General features: G+C 40.2%; 1 protein-coding gene across 1 annotated transcript; it reads right to left on the minus strand.

Moving 5' to 3' along the window:
• Positions 1-312: 312 nt before the first annotated feature.
• On the minus strand, positions 313-17,193 carry LOC132325420 (elongin-A-like). The gene is made up of 11 exons (XM_059842731.1): positions 17,113-17,193; positions 10,489-10,545; positions 8,708-8,820; positions 6,942-7,644; positions 5,469-5,568; positions 4,500-4,673; positions 3,861-3,958; positions 2,936-3,116; positions 2,506-2,629; positions 675-793; positions 313-535 (listed from the first exon to the last, which is right to left on the minus strand). The coding sequence occupies exons 1-11, from the start codon at positions 17,191-17,193 to the stop codon at positions 477-479; spliced, it is 1,809 nt and encodes a 602-aa protein (XP_059698714.1). The 3' UTR covers positions 313-476.
• Positions 17,194-17,766: the final 573 nt, after the last annotated feature.

Here is a 17,766-nt window from a genome sequence, read left to right on the forward strand (position 1 = left end):
CCTTCACTGGTGCAACTTGAGGCCATTTTCTCTTGTCCTGTAACTTGGGAGGAGAGATCAACCCCCACCCGTGTACAACCTCCTTTAAGGTACCTGTAGAGAACAATAAGGTCTTCCCCCTCAGCCTCCTTTCCTCCACACTAAACCACCCTCATTCCCTCAGCCATTCTTACAAAAACTTGTGCCCCAGACCCTTCACCAGCTTCAACTCATAAACACATCACCTATAAAGGCTCCTATAAACTGATTTGTCATTAGTGTGTACTCACCTTATTTCAATTCAAGTTAGAATGCAGCAGATTGAAAGGACTCTGAGGTTTCAGTATTTATTGCTAATTATTCATCCATGCAATTTTTCAGAACTATTTTAACTAAAGCAAGTTGAACAGTACTTACATGGATATTACTTTCATTCACTGTAGCATAATATACATACAGTAACATCAAATCAGCTTCAAATACACAGCCTCATTTTATTATTGTCCAACTCTACTCCGCAGCACTTTCAATGTTTTCTTCATGATTGGTGCTATTTCTTCAATAACAACAAAACAAGGAGACCAGTTAGGATTACAGCTATGAGCAACTTAAAATGGTATTAGTATAATATTAAGCATATATTAGGCAGAAGGTTAAAAACAATTAAATTGATCATCTTAGGAAATGCCACTCACTTTTGGTGGGCTTCTTTCCACCTTGAATCATGACACCTGAGCTAGAAGTTCTACTGTTGCCAGCAAGTATCAGATTTGATAATGTGTTCTTTCTGTCTCTCATTTCTGGAATCCCTGTTCTTTTAAAACAAATAAGTAAGAAATAAGTTAGCATTTAATACCAAGCTACTATTTGCTCTGGCTCATTTTGGAAAAAAAAAAAAAATCAAAACCAACAGCCTGACTGGATACATTTAAGAGACTTTATACATTTCAAAGTCATAGGATAATTCAGGTTAGAAGGGATTGCAGATGACCATCTTTTCCATTTTAACTGTTGAACAAATATTACATTTATATGATTTTATGTCTCCTATTAGTCTTCAAAACTAAATAATCAGAGTTTGTGACAAATCAAAATGGCCAGCAACACCACTGTGATTCATAATGCCCTGTGCTCTATAGTTTTCACCTTGTGTTTATTTTCCTCTTTGAACACAGCTGAACTGCTAACTAACTCATTGACAGAAAATGAGGGCAAATGTTTAAAAACAAAACCTCTGTAACTGACTAGCAAAAGGCACAATAACTAACTAAACATCATGTTGGAATTCTCAATCAGCAAGACAAGGACTGAGGCAGATACATATATAGAGCTGGTGCCTCCTGCTAAAGACCGCTAACCCAACACAGCATTTAAGTGCCGGCACAATGTCACCAAGCGTGACCAGCCCTGTACTCCCCAGAGCCAGTCACTGAGGATTCTGCCAGCACTCAGTACCACTGCACACTGAGTGAGAAGAGCAGCCTTCTAAGGATCTGCATGTCTGCACATAAATCCTTAGCAGGATTTTTTAGCTCCTGCAAGACCAGCTTCTCAAGTGAGAATTTCAGCCATACAAATTCTGAAGCTTAAAAAACCAATAGGTCAAAGTAGCAAAGTTAAACTCATTGTGCCTAAACAAACCCTTTGGTTCTCAAGAAGGCAAGCCAATGACTCTCTTACAGCTTCCTTCATGTCTGAGAAAAAAAATCATGCAAGGCTTGGTCTACATCATTCAGCTACTGGTCCAGAGATTACTGGAGCATAAAGGACATATGTACTTGTATGCTACTGTACTGGAAGCACCTAAACTGGAAAGGCAGGTCTGTCACAATACAGAATCAACCTCCCACAGAGCAGCTGAAAGCAAAAGTGCAACTCAAAGTGCCTTAAGCTACTGACTTGGTGAAGGACTACCTTTTCAATGGAAATAGCAACAATATGGAAAGAACCTTGCAAATCTCACCAGATGAAAGCACATTTATGAAAATTCATCTGGTATAAAAGCTGAGTTTAAGAAAATTCTTACATCCAGGCTGCCTTTCCTAACCCATATCTACAACTACCTTGAGCAGCAAGTCTGTTTGGCTCAGCTTCTGAAATTCACAGGGGAAAAAAAAAGTATTAAAAGTTCCTGAGGTTCATTCTGGTCAGCTGTATCACACCAGGCAGCTGACTGGGATTTGATCAAAGCAGGAGAACATGTGAGGCTACTAGGCAGGTTAATAGTCCCAAAACATCAACAACGGAATTGCCCTAGAATGCCAAGCAGCTTTAGTGCAATTTAGAGAAAAGAAACAGCATCCACTTACACTCCAGCTGGGAGGGTGAATTCACTGGCACTTGAGAGAAATGTGCAATGACAATGCACGCGTGGCCAAGGAGTACACAAGACTTAAAAGGCAAGTTTGTTTCTAGCTACTAGACACTTAAAAAAAGAAAGTAAATAGAGTTATTTAGAACTTTATTTTACAAGCACAATTTTGAACTGTAAGACACAAACTCAAAAGCATAGTACATAGCACTTACTTGCACTTGGCTGTGGGATGAAGCTGGATGACAGGTCCTGCTGCCCCATGGATTTCTTGCTGTCGGCAAACGTTCCTGGGTGGTTTTGCTGCCCCAGTCACATAAGCCATTTTTACTTGCCTGCCTAATATAAAAGCAAGGAGCAAGGATACATGACTTTTCACATCCTTGATATCCAAAATTCTTTGCATTACTGCTTAGAATCTTTAGTCCAACCAGTAAGGTCAGGATACACCACCATATTGTATTAATGCATCTGTTTATTTTTAAGCAAATTTTAATTTAAGAGTAACAGTGTTTGTTCTTGATGATTTCTCCTGGAAGTACAGCATTAGTACTTAATGCTAAGAAATCACTAAACCAAACATATTGTCAAGAACAGCAGCAGAGATTGGGTTTTGTAAGTGGAAGACCTAACCAGAGATTTTACCTTTTGGTTTCTCAGACTGAGCTGAAAGAATATTTTTTGTAAGGATTTTCAGTTTTTCTTCTCTCTGATTAAACAGTCTCCAGTACATTTCACGCCAAGACTCATATTCCAGAAGGCTCTCATTTTTAAAGTCTCTTTGGCAGTGTTTCTTCCACAAGTGGTCAGTCTCGTTTATAAACATCTAATTTAAAACACAGACATCTTAAATCAGAGATTTATAAATAACATTTTCAAGAGTACCTATTCTCTGAGCCTACAGACACAACCCAAACCTTTGGTGGAAGAAGGTGCAGAGCAAATCCCACCACAGGTGCTGACACAGGCACCCTCAATGTGGCAATACCAAGCAGGGACACTGACTGCAGCCTGGAAATCACACAGCTTCAAGCAGCAGAGCTGGAGTCAGTGAGCCACGCTTACAGGCCAGACTTGTGTCTGCAGCACAGGCTCACTCCAGCTCTCAAACTGAAGCACACAGAGGAAAGGCTAATTTGCCCTACAAAGGCCTGCACACTCAGAACATCAATGTCCAAGTGCATCATGGAGCTCAAGTCCTGAAAGTGCAGGTAAGAAATCTACCACATACATGCAATCTCACAGCAGCTATTTCCTGACTGATATGTTTTGCAGGCTTAGTATTTTGGAACTGGAATACAGCTGGTTCTGACTTTCCCAGCTATTTCAATGGTAAATACTATGGTCATCTTTTTTCTTTCTTACTACCAGAAACAGAAATACTCTTGTATACACACTGTCTTTCACTTAGTCATCAGCAGTAATTCTCCTGAATGCTTTAAACTTGAGAAAGGGGGACTTAATAATGACAGCTGAGTTCAAAGAAATTAGTATGCAAGATAGAAAACCAGTGCAGCCCATGGAGTTATGGAACTCTGTGATTTCCCAAATTTAACAAGGCAGAATTTACCAGATTACATTTCTCTACTCGAAACAACTGCTCTGGTGTGCAACGTGTTAGCACAGGCTCAAGAATTTCAAAGGGCACACCTCCTGCTTCTTGTAGCACTACAAAAGAAGACAGTACTTTCAGTATATCACTTATTTTACTCAATGAGTAACACCACTCAGTTTAAAAACAAAAACACAAGTTAATTTTAGCAAGCTCTAACACAACATCCTATGCCAGGCTATGAAAATATTTACAAATCAGCAGTTCCATACTGACTAGCAGTTATACTTGAGGATGGATTAAGCATCTTTGAATAGTAATTGCCCCATCTTTACGGATATGCATAATTTCCTACTCTGCCTATGCAATGAAGAATGCCTTGATCACAACAAACATGGGGGTGGAGGGGCAGAATTTTTAGTTTATCATTTATGGGACATAATTTTAAGTAAACTTGGACTTTTAAAAATTGCAAGCTTTCAAAACAAAAGGTACGTTTTAGTACAGTCAATCCATTTCTGCAAGCACTTTTCAACCTGCTCCAAGTCACCATTTGTAGGGAGGGACAATATATTTTAGTAGGCCAGTGGTTGGCATGGAGAAAAAAATCTCATACGCTAATAGTCACAAGTGCTACAAATCCCCTGAAATACTCACACTCAATATTGTTGTGAAGCATGCGGACACACTGCTCATACAGTGTAAGCATCTTCCAAAGGCAGACTGCCTTGGAGCCAGAGTAAACCTGCATTTTGGAGTTCAGTCTCTGTCCTGTGAATTGAACTATCTCATTGACTTGCTGGGGCGCCTCTACAACAGGTACTGCGGACACTGCAAGCAAAACATCAGGCAGGTTTCACAAGGCTTTAAATGTTCAGCTCTGAGATAAATATAAATTACTTTTACTTACATATACAAAGTATTTTCTTAATACAAAGTTACTGCATTAGAGCAGGACCCTTGCATGTATTGTAAATTGCAGCAGCTCAGTCACCACCATCTAACTCCAAGATATATGCTGCAAGTGAGCTGCACCAACTCAAACCAGTCTTGCATTATTTATCTCCAGTCTACGTGAGCTGTATCACATCTCAATTGCTCTGTTACCCATCCACAGAACTTTGCTAATTCTCCTGAGTTATCTTAGAGAAGCCAGAAGCTGCAATGGCAGCAATGTTTCAAGACCCCAGTGGTAGGAAACCACGTGAGACAAGCTGCTAGGGAACCACCGGTACTTTATGTCACCTACCTATAATGATACTAGTGGTTCCTATGCCAAAGCTAGACCTAGTGCCTCATATATTTGTTTTACCTAAGATAATTTCTGCCAAGGCTTTGCCTGCACTAAGGCACAGACATGAGTAAAGATAAATGGAGCCTGAAGAACAGCCACTTAGTTTACACCTTCTCTAAGTCTGTGGCAACCTTCCTCAGCAAGCAATAAGAAGGAAGGCCTTATAATTCCCTTCAGCTTCAACGTGATTTCTACAGGTGAGGAAGTGAGGCCCTTCTTTGCCATGGACTGATGAGCAAATACAGCTTATTGGAAAAGGGAATAAAACATTTCTATGCAGAGCTGTAAACACCTGCACTATTTCACATTTATCAGCCTTCTATATTACTTACCTGTAAAGTCTGCAGCATAGGGGGGAGAGGATTCTGAGATGCCTGGCAGAGTTTTAGGTAGTGGAGTATTAAGAAGCTCTTGGAGGGATGCCACTTTGGCCTGTGCACAGTTAAGGAAAGATTGCTTCAATATTATAAATTTGGGGTTAACCAGGCTTAAAACAAGCTACAATAAACCCCCAAACCTTTATGCAAATCCCAAAATTAACTAGGATAACTACAATTCTTGCTTTTCTACACTACCATTTACTCACAGGTTTACTTTGCAGCATATCCTTTCATACTCCACTCAGCAAGACTATATCACAAAAGGAACTTACTGGGACAACTGCAATTAGCACATAGAAAGATTAAAGAACAGAGTAGATATGTAGAGCTAACTGGCTTTCAGCTAAATCTCTATTGAGGCATGCAGTGAATGAGGCAAAACTGCAAGATGACAAAAGCATAATTCTAAAAGACAAAAAACAGCTTTATACCTAGTCCTGTCAAGTCTCCTAGACTCAGTAAGCCATTCAGCCTAAAACATTCACAGCTAACTCCTTAAAAAGGGATTTAAAGATGCAGCAGCCTGTTAAGTATGGGTCCCTACAAATGGATCAGCTGCAACCTCTACATTGGGTCTCAGGTGTCCTCCAATTTCAAGTCAGGCACTTACAGCCCAAAACTTGCATTCCCTGCACTTCATTTAACTTTTCACAACTGCTTGAATATCTGAGGTTTTTCCTCAAACAGTTTATTTAGAGTATCATACATAAGCCTCTATATTAATATTTCCCCATCTGGGACAGAAGATGCCACATTCAGATTGCAGATCTTCCATAATAAAAAAAGCCTAAAGCTTTCACATCACAGTGAAGATACAAATCTGAAGAGAACTAATTTTCAGTGCACAAAAGGTCTTCATTTGAAAGGTCTAATTAATACATATTTTTGCATACACACTTTCTTAGAGGAGCTACTTCAGTTTTTGCATTTCAAGAGACTAGGACAGCTCAGATTATTATATGTATAATCTAGTTTTATAAGCAATAATGCATTTAAAGAATGTTCAGTTCCACTGCAAATGTCAACATTCACTATTAAAGAACCACAGCATCTGACAAAAGGACTGTTCTACACACAAAGAGCTGCAGCAGCCACACACCAGGATGGTCAAGAAAGAAAAAAGGTGGATGTCTTTCCAAAGGTAACTGCCTTTGCATTTTGCAAGTCACATGCAGATTCATTGGTAAGGATCAAACACTATAGTAATATTGGAAACAATGCTAAAAGTACAAGTAATTAAATTAAAAACTGTATTTCTTTTCCCTGAATTATTGTAATTATTGGCAATTGCAATGTAGCTGATACATCAGAGTCATGCAATCTGTTCCATAAATAAACACAGATAAATTTCAGTGAAATTGAAAGTCCAAAGCACTTGTTTGTCTGCTGTTTATCTGCTGTTATCTAAACCCTGTAGTGATTTACCTTTTTACTGGGAGTTTCTGATTGATCACTCTCACATTTTTTTACATCTTCAACTCCCTCTTTTGCCTGAGAAAGTTTTGAAGTCTTTTGTAGTAATGAGCTGTTCTTCTCTTCACTGCACTTTTTTGGCCGTGCACCTGTAGAACAAGCTTTTCTCTTTCTTCTGTTGGTAGCCTCATCATAAGTAAGATAAGATTCAAAAGACATAGTAGGGGGTTCAAATTCCTCATCACTAGATGATTTGACTTGGTCTTTCATGACAAGATTTTGTTTTGGTTTCTTCACACGTTTAGGATTTCTCTGTTTGGAAGCATCCTTACTAGGTTTTTCTTTCAGGGACAATAAGCCTTCATTGGCTGCAGAGGAATTCTGCTTTTTGGAAATTTTCTTGCTTTCTGTGGAGGTGCTCTCTTTGAACTCACTTTCTTTAGCCTGAGAATTGGTACCCTGGGAAGCATGCTTAGAACCACTGCTGCTACGTACTTTATTATCACATTCTTTTGGAGACTCAGAATTTGTACTTTGATGGGTCTTTTCACTACAAATATACTCCTTATTCAGCTTTGTAGTAATGGGAGCACTGCTGGAACTTGTAAAGGCCGGTACAGATGTTTCAGGCTTCTCTGAAGGCTTAATCTCCTTGGAAACAGAAGATTTAATCTCATGTTTTTCTTTTCCATTATTTTTTCTTCCCCTGTGATCACTGCAAAAATAAAAAATTACACCCCATTCTTTAGCTGATGCTAAATTCTTAAACAATCTGGTTTTCTGATATTAGTAAAACTAAGAGCATAAAATCACACCATGTGTCGTAGTTTCACAAACCCCAGAACTTAGGTCTGCACTGTATTCTTACTCTTCCATTATCTGTACAGAATCACAGAGCTCTTGGGTCCAGCACTGCTAAATATTGAAACAAGAATTGATGGCAAAACAAGTGAGAAGAAGGGACGTAACCCTGAGCAGGAAAACAAACCTGGCAGTACTATCTGCTTATAACATGCTGGATACCACTCTTCACAAAGCTTCCCTGCATGCTTTATAACAAAGACATGGTGCTTGAAACAACTAGGAACCAGAAAAATTTACAACGTGCTCTGCAGGTGATGCAGATTAACAGGTCAGCCTTTATGATATGCTTATCACAGGTTCTGGTATTTTACTTTCCCATTGTTTGAACAACTTCAGTTTTAAAATGCACTGTTTAGTCAAACTATTCCCTTGGCTTTCTCAGCTCAACTGTTTGGAACTGTTGGAACTCAATGAAACACCTAAAGCAGAGCAGGCCTGGCCATGGCAGTGGAGGCTGCTTCAGTCTCAGAAGAAACTGCATCTCTTCACTGTGCCTCCTCCAGTGTTAGAAGGCCCTCTCAGTCCACAAGAACATTACAAGAAAAACCTTGATACAACCACATCACTGGAAAGCTGCCTCATTTAACCACCACCTCTGAGAAGAAAGCAATTTTCCCAATTTCCTCAAGTGCAGAGCAGTGCCCATCATGGTTTAATCCTGTTTGCACCAGCTGGGACCTAAGAACTTGTGCCAGTTACAAAAAGCAGCTGAAGTCAGCATGCCAACTGGCTAGTTGACCAATAATGGTTTGATTGTTTTCCTCATTTTACAACTGCATTCTCATTTCTTGCATTCAATTCACGTTCCAATTCAATGCACTTGTGTCATTCCAAACACCTTCCTAAGTTTCCAATCTGTATTTTAAAATTACACTACAGCATAATTAACTTTAAAGAAAAAAGTTCACACCTACCTTTTACTTTCTGGAGAAATAAGCTTTTTCCACTGTTTTAACAGACTCTTAGCTACATTCCCAGCAGTGGCATGCTCCCTAAAACTTTTAACTGTTTTGTCTATGCCAGTTTCCTGTTGAAGATAGTGCAAAAAATGGGCAGAATAAATCACAACTCTCCTCCCAAATAACCCCCCCCCTAAAACTGCTACAAACAGAATTAGCCTAGTATTCAAAGCAGCCCTATGGCAGCCAAAGAATAAATGCCCTCTTTATACTGCAAACAGAATTGAAGGAAGTAGTTATTTATAACCAAATATGGAGAACAAAATGCAGACTCAATTCATAAAACTGAGATAAGTAATTTTTCTCCACTAAATGTACATATTTCAGGAATTTCACTTCTCTCAAATGCTTAAGCCCACAAAATGCATAAATTCAAATTTCCTTTAGGCTTATGAAGTACATTTGAGCCTATTAGAGAGCATATATGTTGGGCATGGTGTAATACAATACATCTCAACCAGTAGTACAGGGTTGAGGGGTCAGACCAGCAGAGTTATTTTCACAATACCATTGTATCTTCAAGTCTCATTCGAGTATGTTTTGTTTAAGCAAAAATATCTTGCAGACTTTGAGTGCTTGTAGAATCACAGTTGATTTTACTAATGTATTATCAGCAGCATCTCTGATTCACAAACCCTGACTTTTAGGATGCACACATATGGAATTCAGTAGGTTCACTGCAACCTGTGAATGCTCTTGCTAACAACTATACTCCTGTGAAGTCAGAGCTATACACGTTACTCCCACATAAACAGCTCAGCCTCCAAAAAGGGCTTCCTCAAATTCACTTCAAGTATATTTAGCTTGTATATAATTTGAGCAACCTGATTTGGTAAGTCAGTTATTGCAAACAGATGGAAGAAATCTGGGGGGACTACTTCATAAAGCTATTTATGTTCTTCAAATGCATTAAAAATAGGTGGAGCCCTCTGCTGTAAGACATCACTTTCCTCTATTTGACTTGAAGGCTTCCATCAAAACCTGTCCCATTATAAAGCATGCAAAAATTCTGGGAACATGAATCATCTGCAGAAACTCTTTGTCATTTTAAACAACTAATTGCAATACAAGATTATGTATTTTTATTAGAAAACAAAATAAATGTTGCTTCATTTCAGTATAAGTCTGCCTGTGTCTAGGCAGACAAATGCCTTTACCTGAACAGGCCATTCAAATATCTTGGCAACTATATTTTTCCTCTTACTCTGCAAAAAATTCTCACAAAACCCACATTTTCTTTTTTTCAAAACACAGACACATTGCTGATAATAGCTAGAAGCTTCACAGACCAGTGTGAGAATATCTAATATAGAACTTGATAGGAGGCAGCTTGGATGAGGACAGAAGTCACAGGAATCATTATTGGGGATTCCTCCTCTTTAAATGCAAGAAACTACCTTTGAGCTGCTAATGAAAGATGGAAGAGTTAGACAACTGACTTAAAGAATGGTCCACCCATATTTCCTTTAAGCATTGACTGAAGGCAGTTTTACACTGAAAAGAAGCCAACCTGATTGGCAAAAAGTGCCCTCTATATGCTCAGTTCTATCACTGTTGACATAATATGCATTTATCAAGCTGGATGACCAGCTTTTGGGAAATTATTCTAACCAAATAGGATATAAATTTAAAATTATAAAATGCAACATGTTCACCACTTCTACAAATGCACACTCTTGACATTTACATTGTAATTCACTGTAGAAGAGTTTAATGTATTATTACTGATCACTTACCACTAAAATATCCAGTGATAAATCCAAACCTTGTAGTACCTTAAGTGTTTCTATAATCTGGAAGGAAACATCAGATTTATTGTTTTAAACAAATACTTGGAAATCTTATTCTGTTCTTCTCATCCTCATTTACATATTTAATCCAAATATACACAGTAGTGTTAAAAGGAACATCCAGTAACCCCTGGAAAACGCAAGCACTCCTTTACTGCACATCAGAGCTGTGTTTGCAGTCAGTGCTGTGAACCAGTACAGTCCTGCCTACCCCTCAATTTCAGTAACAGAAAATCCAGTAAATAGATTAAATTTACTGCTACAGAGATTACAGTAAATCTCAGTAACCCAGTAGTAGAGGCTACATATATATGCCTACTCATCCTGTAGCAGTAGCCTTCATTTGCCACAGAGCCAGTACAAAAGTTGCATTATGCAAAGCCACCAAGCAAAAATCAGCAAGCCTCACAGTCAGTAGCACTATTCCATTAATTCAGGCCAAGAAAGGACAACAGAGCTGGTGCAAGCCCAGACTGCACAAAACAAGGTTTTGAAAACATAACTGCAATTTGAATTTTAACAACACAAGCTCAAGCTAGAACAAATGTTTTCTTTTGCACTATCAAAGCTTACACCTGTTACCAAACTCAACACTTCCACAAAAGCAGGAAAGATTTTTTTCACATACAAAAGGCTCATCTTTTTATGAGAAGTGTTTTAATAACAAAGAAGTCACATTTATAAACAGAGTATAAATTTCAACAGCAGTATAACCCAATTTATTTGGCAATGGGTGGCATATAGCATCACAGAGTCTTGCAGCTAACCATACACAGCAAATTTGTCTTATCTTTCTGTCATTGCTTAAGAATGGCATTCCCCAATTTAGTGTTGCCACTAAAACGCTGCCAACCATACACATGAAGCTATGTTACAGAGATGACAGAATTAATGTACAACTGAAATAGCAGCATTTCAGAGGGCTTTCAAAAAGCCTGAAATACTAGTCAAGTGTTTCAGTTCATTGACACTTCTCAGGGTAATAGCAGGAACACAAAACACACTACCCAGAATCTTCTGACAACAAGAGCAGCTATATTAATTTAAATAACCGATGAACTGTCATTTATTATATTAGATACTGTTTCTGAAAAGGCATTGCAGGAAGTGGAAGAGGTACTAAAAATGAGTAGCAAGCTCAAAGAAACTATTTACAAGTTGCGCTCCAGGGATATATTGCTCTACTGTTGCTCTAAGTCTCATTGCTCCTATAATGCACTAGAGAAGTGAAACCCCACACTTGACACTGATCTTCATTGTGTTCAGTGGGCTCTAGCTACATGCCTGGCATGCAGCTCTTCTGTAAATCATCCACCCTGAAACAGGGCTTCTGAGTCTAGACAAGCACAGCAGAAATGCTTCACAGCCAGGGAAAATGTGAGACAAGGGGAAACATACAGCTAGGACCAGAGGTAACAAATCAAATCTCTCCCAAAAATTTCAGCTAGCTACAAAATGGCAGGACACCTAAAAAAGAATTAATTCATTAAAAAAAAGCTTTCTCACCAAAATTTCAGAACCAACACAAAAGCCGTACAATGTTCTCCTTATCTTATCTGCAAGAAAAACTAATTGCTCACAATGTAAACATAGTTTCTAATGCTTGAGATGATCAGTGTCAAGTTAGTTCACATTCATTTAATTAAAAGAATTTATATCCTCACTGATTAAATTTATTTTGCAATGAAAAAGGAAGTAATCCACTGCTGACACATTATATTGTGATATTTAACATGTCTAGATAATCAAGCAACTCAACCACTGGGAATAAATCCCATTTATTTTGCCAGAGACAAACCTATTTGTGGAAGAATACTAAGGGATGTTTCCATCAAGATACAGAGAATAGGGGTTTTGAATAGTTTCTCTTGATGGATTTTGGACTAAGTTAACTCATAAAGCCAAGTTTATTTCAGAAGAAAAAATTCAGGAAGCAGGCAATTACTATTCATACAACTTCAAACCAACAGGCTAAATTACAAAAGTACCTAGATGACAAGCATGTTCAAAAGCAGTCAACACATTTTAATGAAAAACAAAACTTGCAAAGTCTTCTAAACTACAGACCACATTGCTCATTTTGGTTACTTGAAATGTGTATCACATTTGGGAAATTAAGATAAATAACACTGTTTCATTTTAAAAAATAGAAAAAAAAAGATCAGACACACTGATAAGGTTTTTAGAAGTGACACCAACCACTTAGAAGCAGGGAACAGCTCAGGCTGCAGGGCAATCAGCAGCTCTGCACATACAGGACTAGTACAAGACTCTGTTCTGTACCTGGACAAAGTAAATTGCTGCATCCAGCCTGCAGTGGGAATCACACATCTCCAAGTTCCTGGGATTTAGAACCAAACTTACTGACAGACACAACGAGAAAATAAGCAAATATAATTTGCGGCAAGCATCTGTAGCAGCAGAGAAACTTTGTGTTTATCCTATTTGCTAGAGATCTCTGATTTCTCTACCAAAGACAAAGCAAAAATACCAAGCTTCAGTATCTATTGGGCTTTGGAGAAAGAAATACTGTGAACCACAAGATACAGCAAAGTCTGTCACCAAAGCCAGAGCTTGCTAGAAACACCAACTTTGTTGTCATGATACCTATATATAGTATACCATTATAATTATTGCATAAAATAAGGCAAAATGATGAAGTCTGCTCTGAGCAGGTCTTCAAAAACAAAATAAAGACTGACTACTGAGGGATTCTTCTCCAACCATTTCTTTCACCATAGCATTTGTGGCCTATCTGGCTCTTATCTCACTGGACTGAATCTAGCAATTTCTTCCATATACACACAGTACATATGTAACCCTTCATGGGTTTTCAGACTATTTTACCTCACATACCACTATCAGCTATATTCTTGTGGGAAAACTCTTTCAACTTTAAAAGAGACTGAAAACTTATAGAAAAAATTTGGAGAAAATTTATCTTCATATACAATTCCTGGACTAGTCTACACAATTTCTAAATACTGATTTATCAGTAAACAATCAAAACCCTACAGGACAGGTTTTTTTTTCCCATAAAATACATTCCAAGAAAAACCAAGACCTAAATTGTCATGCAATATAAACAGGCAAAGCCTTATGGACAAACTGAGAGCTGGCACCTATATAGTTGTGTGAGACAAAAGCAAAGATGACAGTAGGAACAAAAGCAAGCAAAGATGCAGGGAAGGAGGGAAAGCAGGCTGGAATTTGGAAAGCAGAGATCAATGGTAATATGCCATTGGAAAGAAGCATGTAAGCAAACAAAATTTTCCCGAGCCAAAACTGAAAGCAAAGTGGTAACAACAGCTGCCAGGTACACTGGGTTTGGTCATTTCCCACTACACCAGCGTTGCTCCATCATCCTTGACATAGCACTGTACAGCCTCCTCTTATTTTCCTCTCTGAGCCTAGAACCTCAGGAAGGATGGAACCCATTAACAGGTTCCCTGACCATCTGTCCTCATGGGACTGACACCATTTCTCTACAGTAACTCCTGTTTTCTCCCTTTCACTCAATAGCTGTATTTCCCTTTCAAAGAGATCCCTGTGATTCTTTAGCTTATTCTCCTCTATAACAAAGCCTGTGAAATTCCATCACGCCAATAACTTCTGGCTGAGCTAGACAACTGATTCAAAAGAGCACCAAGACTTTGAGGAAAACACCTAAGAAAAACCCAACTCTGTCAAAAGCAGATAATCCCAATGCCCTCAGCTAACAAAAAAAAAAAAAAAAAAAAAAAAAAAAACAAAAAAACCACACCCCCTCAAAAATAAAAAAAAAAAAAACAAGCACAGATGTTCACCTGAAGCAATTGCCTAGTTTTGTTTTCAGCTACCAAATCTAATGATCTGTTAATTACACTAAAGGAGCTTTCTTCCAATCATCTTACACAACACAGAAATAAATGCAAATACTAATCACACACTTCACCTTGGCTCTTTAGTTTCATTAAGTTATGCTAGCCAAAGCTACTGCCATTCTCAGGCTATCTTATTATCTTTCCAGCTAGGCCAGTGTTGTTTTTAAAAACAGTCCTCAGAACAGGACATAATATTCCTGTAATTGTCCCTCTAATGCTATATAGCAATAATAACATAACACTGCTAAGCTACCCAAAGATAGCATTTACTCCATGAGCCACTGCACTCTACTGCAATTTCATGCTCAACTGGTAACACATCAGAGCTCCAAATCATTTTCTGAGTCAATGCTTTCCAAAATACAGTCTCCTATGCTGAATGACCTATATTCATAGCTCCTAGCTGTGACTTTCCACTGAGCCATGGTAAAACATGTGTTGCTCAAATGAATGTAGCCTACCACGTGATCAAATTTAGTTTCTAGAAGAGGCTCACTTCATTTCATCCAAATTACTTCAGTATGTGTAAAATTTCCCTACAATGTTTGCTGTCTTCTAAATTAAGGAAGTTTCAGTGACATCATGTCACAAAGAGATGCATAATCATTCTCCTACTCCCCAAAAAACCATCACAAACCCACAACCCAACATTGTTTCCTTATGAGGGTCTGGCACTTATTTTTGGCAAGTGCAACTGAAATCAATTCCATGTATTATATGAGGCCCATGCCACTGCTGCTCTAATCAGCATCATACAGAAGCAAGTCAAATGCCTGGAAGCTTGCCTACATTAATTCACAACAATTAGTGTCAGCCAAATACAGTTTGAGATAGATTTGGCAGAAGGTACCTATGTAACATCTTATGGAGTGGTATAGATCATGGCACCACCCTTCAATTCTACATCAGGTACACCTTAACATCATGAATCATTCCTCTGTGATCAATGCCAATGAAGACCATTCCACTGACCTTTAACACTAGCACAGTACTTTTTTCCCGTCCCTACCCTAGAACCATAAGCATCATTCAGTAACTGCTCTTTCCTTTGTCAATTCTCTGAAAACTCAGTGGGTAGCTATCAAACCTCACACATCAAGAAGCTTTTGAAATGGACAATTGATGTTCTCATGGTTATCAAAAACTTTTCAGCAATATTAAAAAGTCCAAAGACAAATATTACTCTCAGTAACAGAAGTATTTGACATCAACACTTGCCTACATACACATCTGTAATATTGATTTGCAATTCTTTTCACAGATTTCTAGAACTCTCCTTTTGGCCTTTAGAGATAACCACAAACTTTCTCTTATTAGATTCAACTTCTTTTAGGAGTACCTTTCATGACTGCCAACTTACAGCTATCAGTTTCTCACTTTCCCTGCCACTCCTCAGGCTGTGTTACCCATAAATACTTCTATTTCACTAGACAGTTTTACCAGGGACAGAAGTGCTGCAGCACCACCGTAAGTTCTATTTTATGCAGCTCCTACTCACAGCTATGCCACATAAAAACACTCTATCTCCTCCCTTAATGAATCCAAATTTGCCAGAGTTGTTCTCATTCTTCACATTAGTAGAATGCTTTGAAACTTACTAGTTTGGGATTACTTAAAAACTTATTACCTCTAGAATTGTTTCTTTTCTTTTCCTTTGCTACCTCTTGTTCAAACAGCGTAACAACACTAATCCCAAGAACAAATTCAGACACTGTAATAGCTGATTGTTCCTGTAGCATAGGAAGAGATTCTAGGTTCATCGAACTGCAAATAAAAACTTCTGAAGGAGCACCTGCACAGATATTTGCATTTTAGACAGATATTGTCTACATCACAGACATCCAAGAACATAAGCCATTATTGGCTATGAAAACCAGTATTTCTTCTACATGCATACACACATAATTTGAAAACACACTGTTGGACATGATTAATAGCTAAGATTCTCATCAACTACCAAATACTATGCCATTTTTATTGCTGCCCTTTGCCTCCAACCACAAACTTCTATCAAGTTCTAATGCCTTTGAAGCCCATAAAGATAAAAGCATCCAAACGTGACCCTCCAAAGCAAACGTGACCCTCCAAAAAAAAGGAATTAAAAAAAAAAAAAACCAAGCAGAAACCACATCACTGTTTCGAATACATCTTCTTCAGTCAAATATAATTTATTATTTCATAAAACGTTGAGGCCAATTTGGCACACACTACTTTGCTTCCACTTCCCTTGGGAGTGCCGGCTGCTGCTCAGAGAGCAGGGCGTGCCTTTGTCCCTTCTGCCCCACAGCCTGCGGGTGCCCTCTCAGCCCCATTGTGCCCTCTGCCCCACAGCTTGGGGGTGTCCCCTCTGCCCCACAGCCTGGCGGTGTCCCCTGGGCGCCTTGGTCCCCCTGTCCCTCCAAAGCCCGGTGCAGCCTCAGCACCGGCTCTGACCGCGCTCCCCACTCATCTCGGCTCGCTTCAGGCGTCCCTTAGTTACGCCCCGCAGCCACTGAGCAGCCCGGCCACCCTACAAGGGTTGTTTCAGAAGAACAGCTTAGTCCTCCTTGGACCAGGAAGAACAACAAAGCAGGGCGTGACAGGTCCCGCTCCTCTTTCGTGTGTCCCGCTAAAACCAAGCGGAACCACTTATTTCGCACAGAAAAGCTCTGATGAACACAGAAATAACAACCCAGCTGCTGGCGTGCTCGGCCCCCGGACCGAGTACCTCTTCGGGCCGGCGCGCACAGCGCAGCCGCTCCTGCAGCCCCAGCAGCCTCCGCGCGGCGCTCCGCCCCTTCTCCGCCATGGCACCACCACCACCACCACGACCGCCGCCGCCACCCCGCCCCTTCTCCTCCATGGCGCCGCCGCCACCCCGCCCCTTCTCCTCCATGGCACCGCCGCCGCTCCGCCCTTCCTCCGCCTCGGCCTCGGCCTCGGCACCGCCGCCGGGGCTCCTGTGTCGCCGCCCGGCGTTCTTGTAGCTGCGCCCGCTCCGCCATTGGCCGTTCATCCCGGCCGGGCTGGTTGTTCGCTGCCCAGTAACAGCGCGGACTGTGTGCTTTCCCCTGCCCCGCCGGGCTCCGTTTGAACGCACAGTGCGGGAGTGAGCAAGCACAGCGTAGCTGGGGCCAGCCCGTGCAGAGGGTCCGGGAGCGGCCTGCCCAGGGAACGGCCAGCGCTGTGTCCCTGCCGGGGCGGGCCCGTGCCAGCCTCGGGAGCAGCCCCGGGCGGGTCCTGTGCTGCGTGCGGCAGGTGGGACACGGAGAGTGTCACTTGCTGGTGCACATCTGCCCTGTTACCTGCAGCAGTCCCGAGGCCCGTGGCATCCCTGGTGACTGTGCGTGGCAGCGAGGCTGCCCTGTGGAACGGTGCCTTG

This window comes from Haemorhous mexicanus, chromosome 3 (assembly GCF_027477595.1).
Source record: "Haemorhous mexicanus isolate bHaeMex1 chromosome 3, bHaeMex1.pri, whole genome shotgun sequence".
Lineage (NCBI taxonomy): Eukaryota > Metazoa > Chordata > Aves > Passeriformes > Fringillidae > Haemorhous > Haemorhous mexicanus.

Excerpts from the sequence above, each read along its gene's own strand:
- LOC132325420 (XM_059842731.1), bottom strand. The coding sequence starts at position 17,193 with ATGGCGGAGAAGGGGCGGAGCGCCGCGCGGAGGCTGCTGGGGCTGCAG. Across the intron at positions 7,645-8,707 it reads ATTTCTCCAGAAAGTAAAAG|TGATCACAGGGGAAGAAAAA; the intron begins GTAGGTGTGAAC and ends TTATTTTTGCAG. Across the intron at positions 5,569-6,941 it reads CAGAAACTCCCAGTAAAAAG|GCCAAAGTGGCATCCCTCCA; the intron begins GTAAATCACTAC and ends AACTGTGCACAG.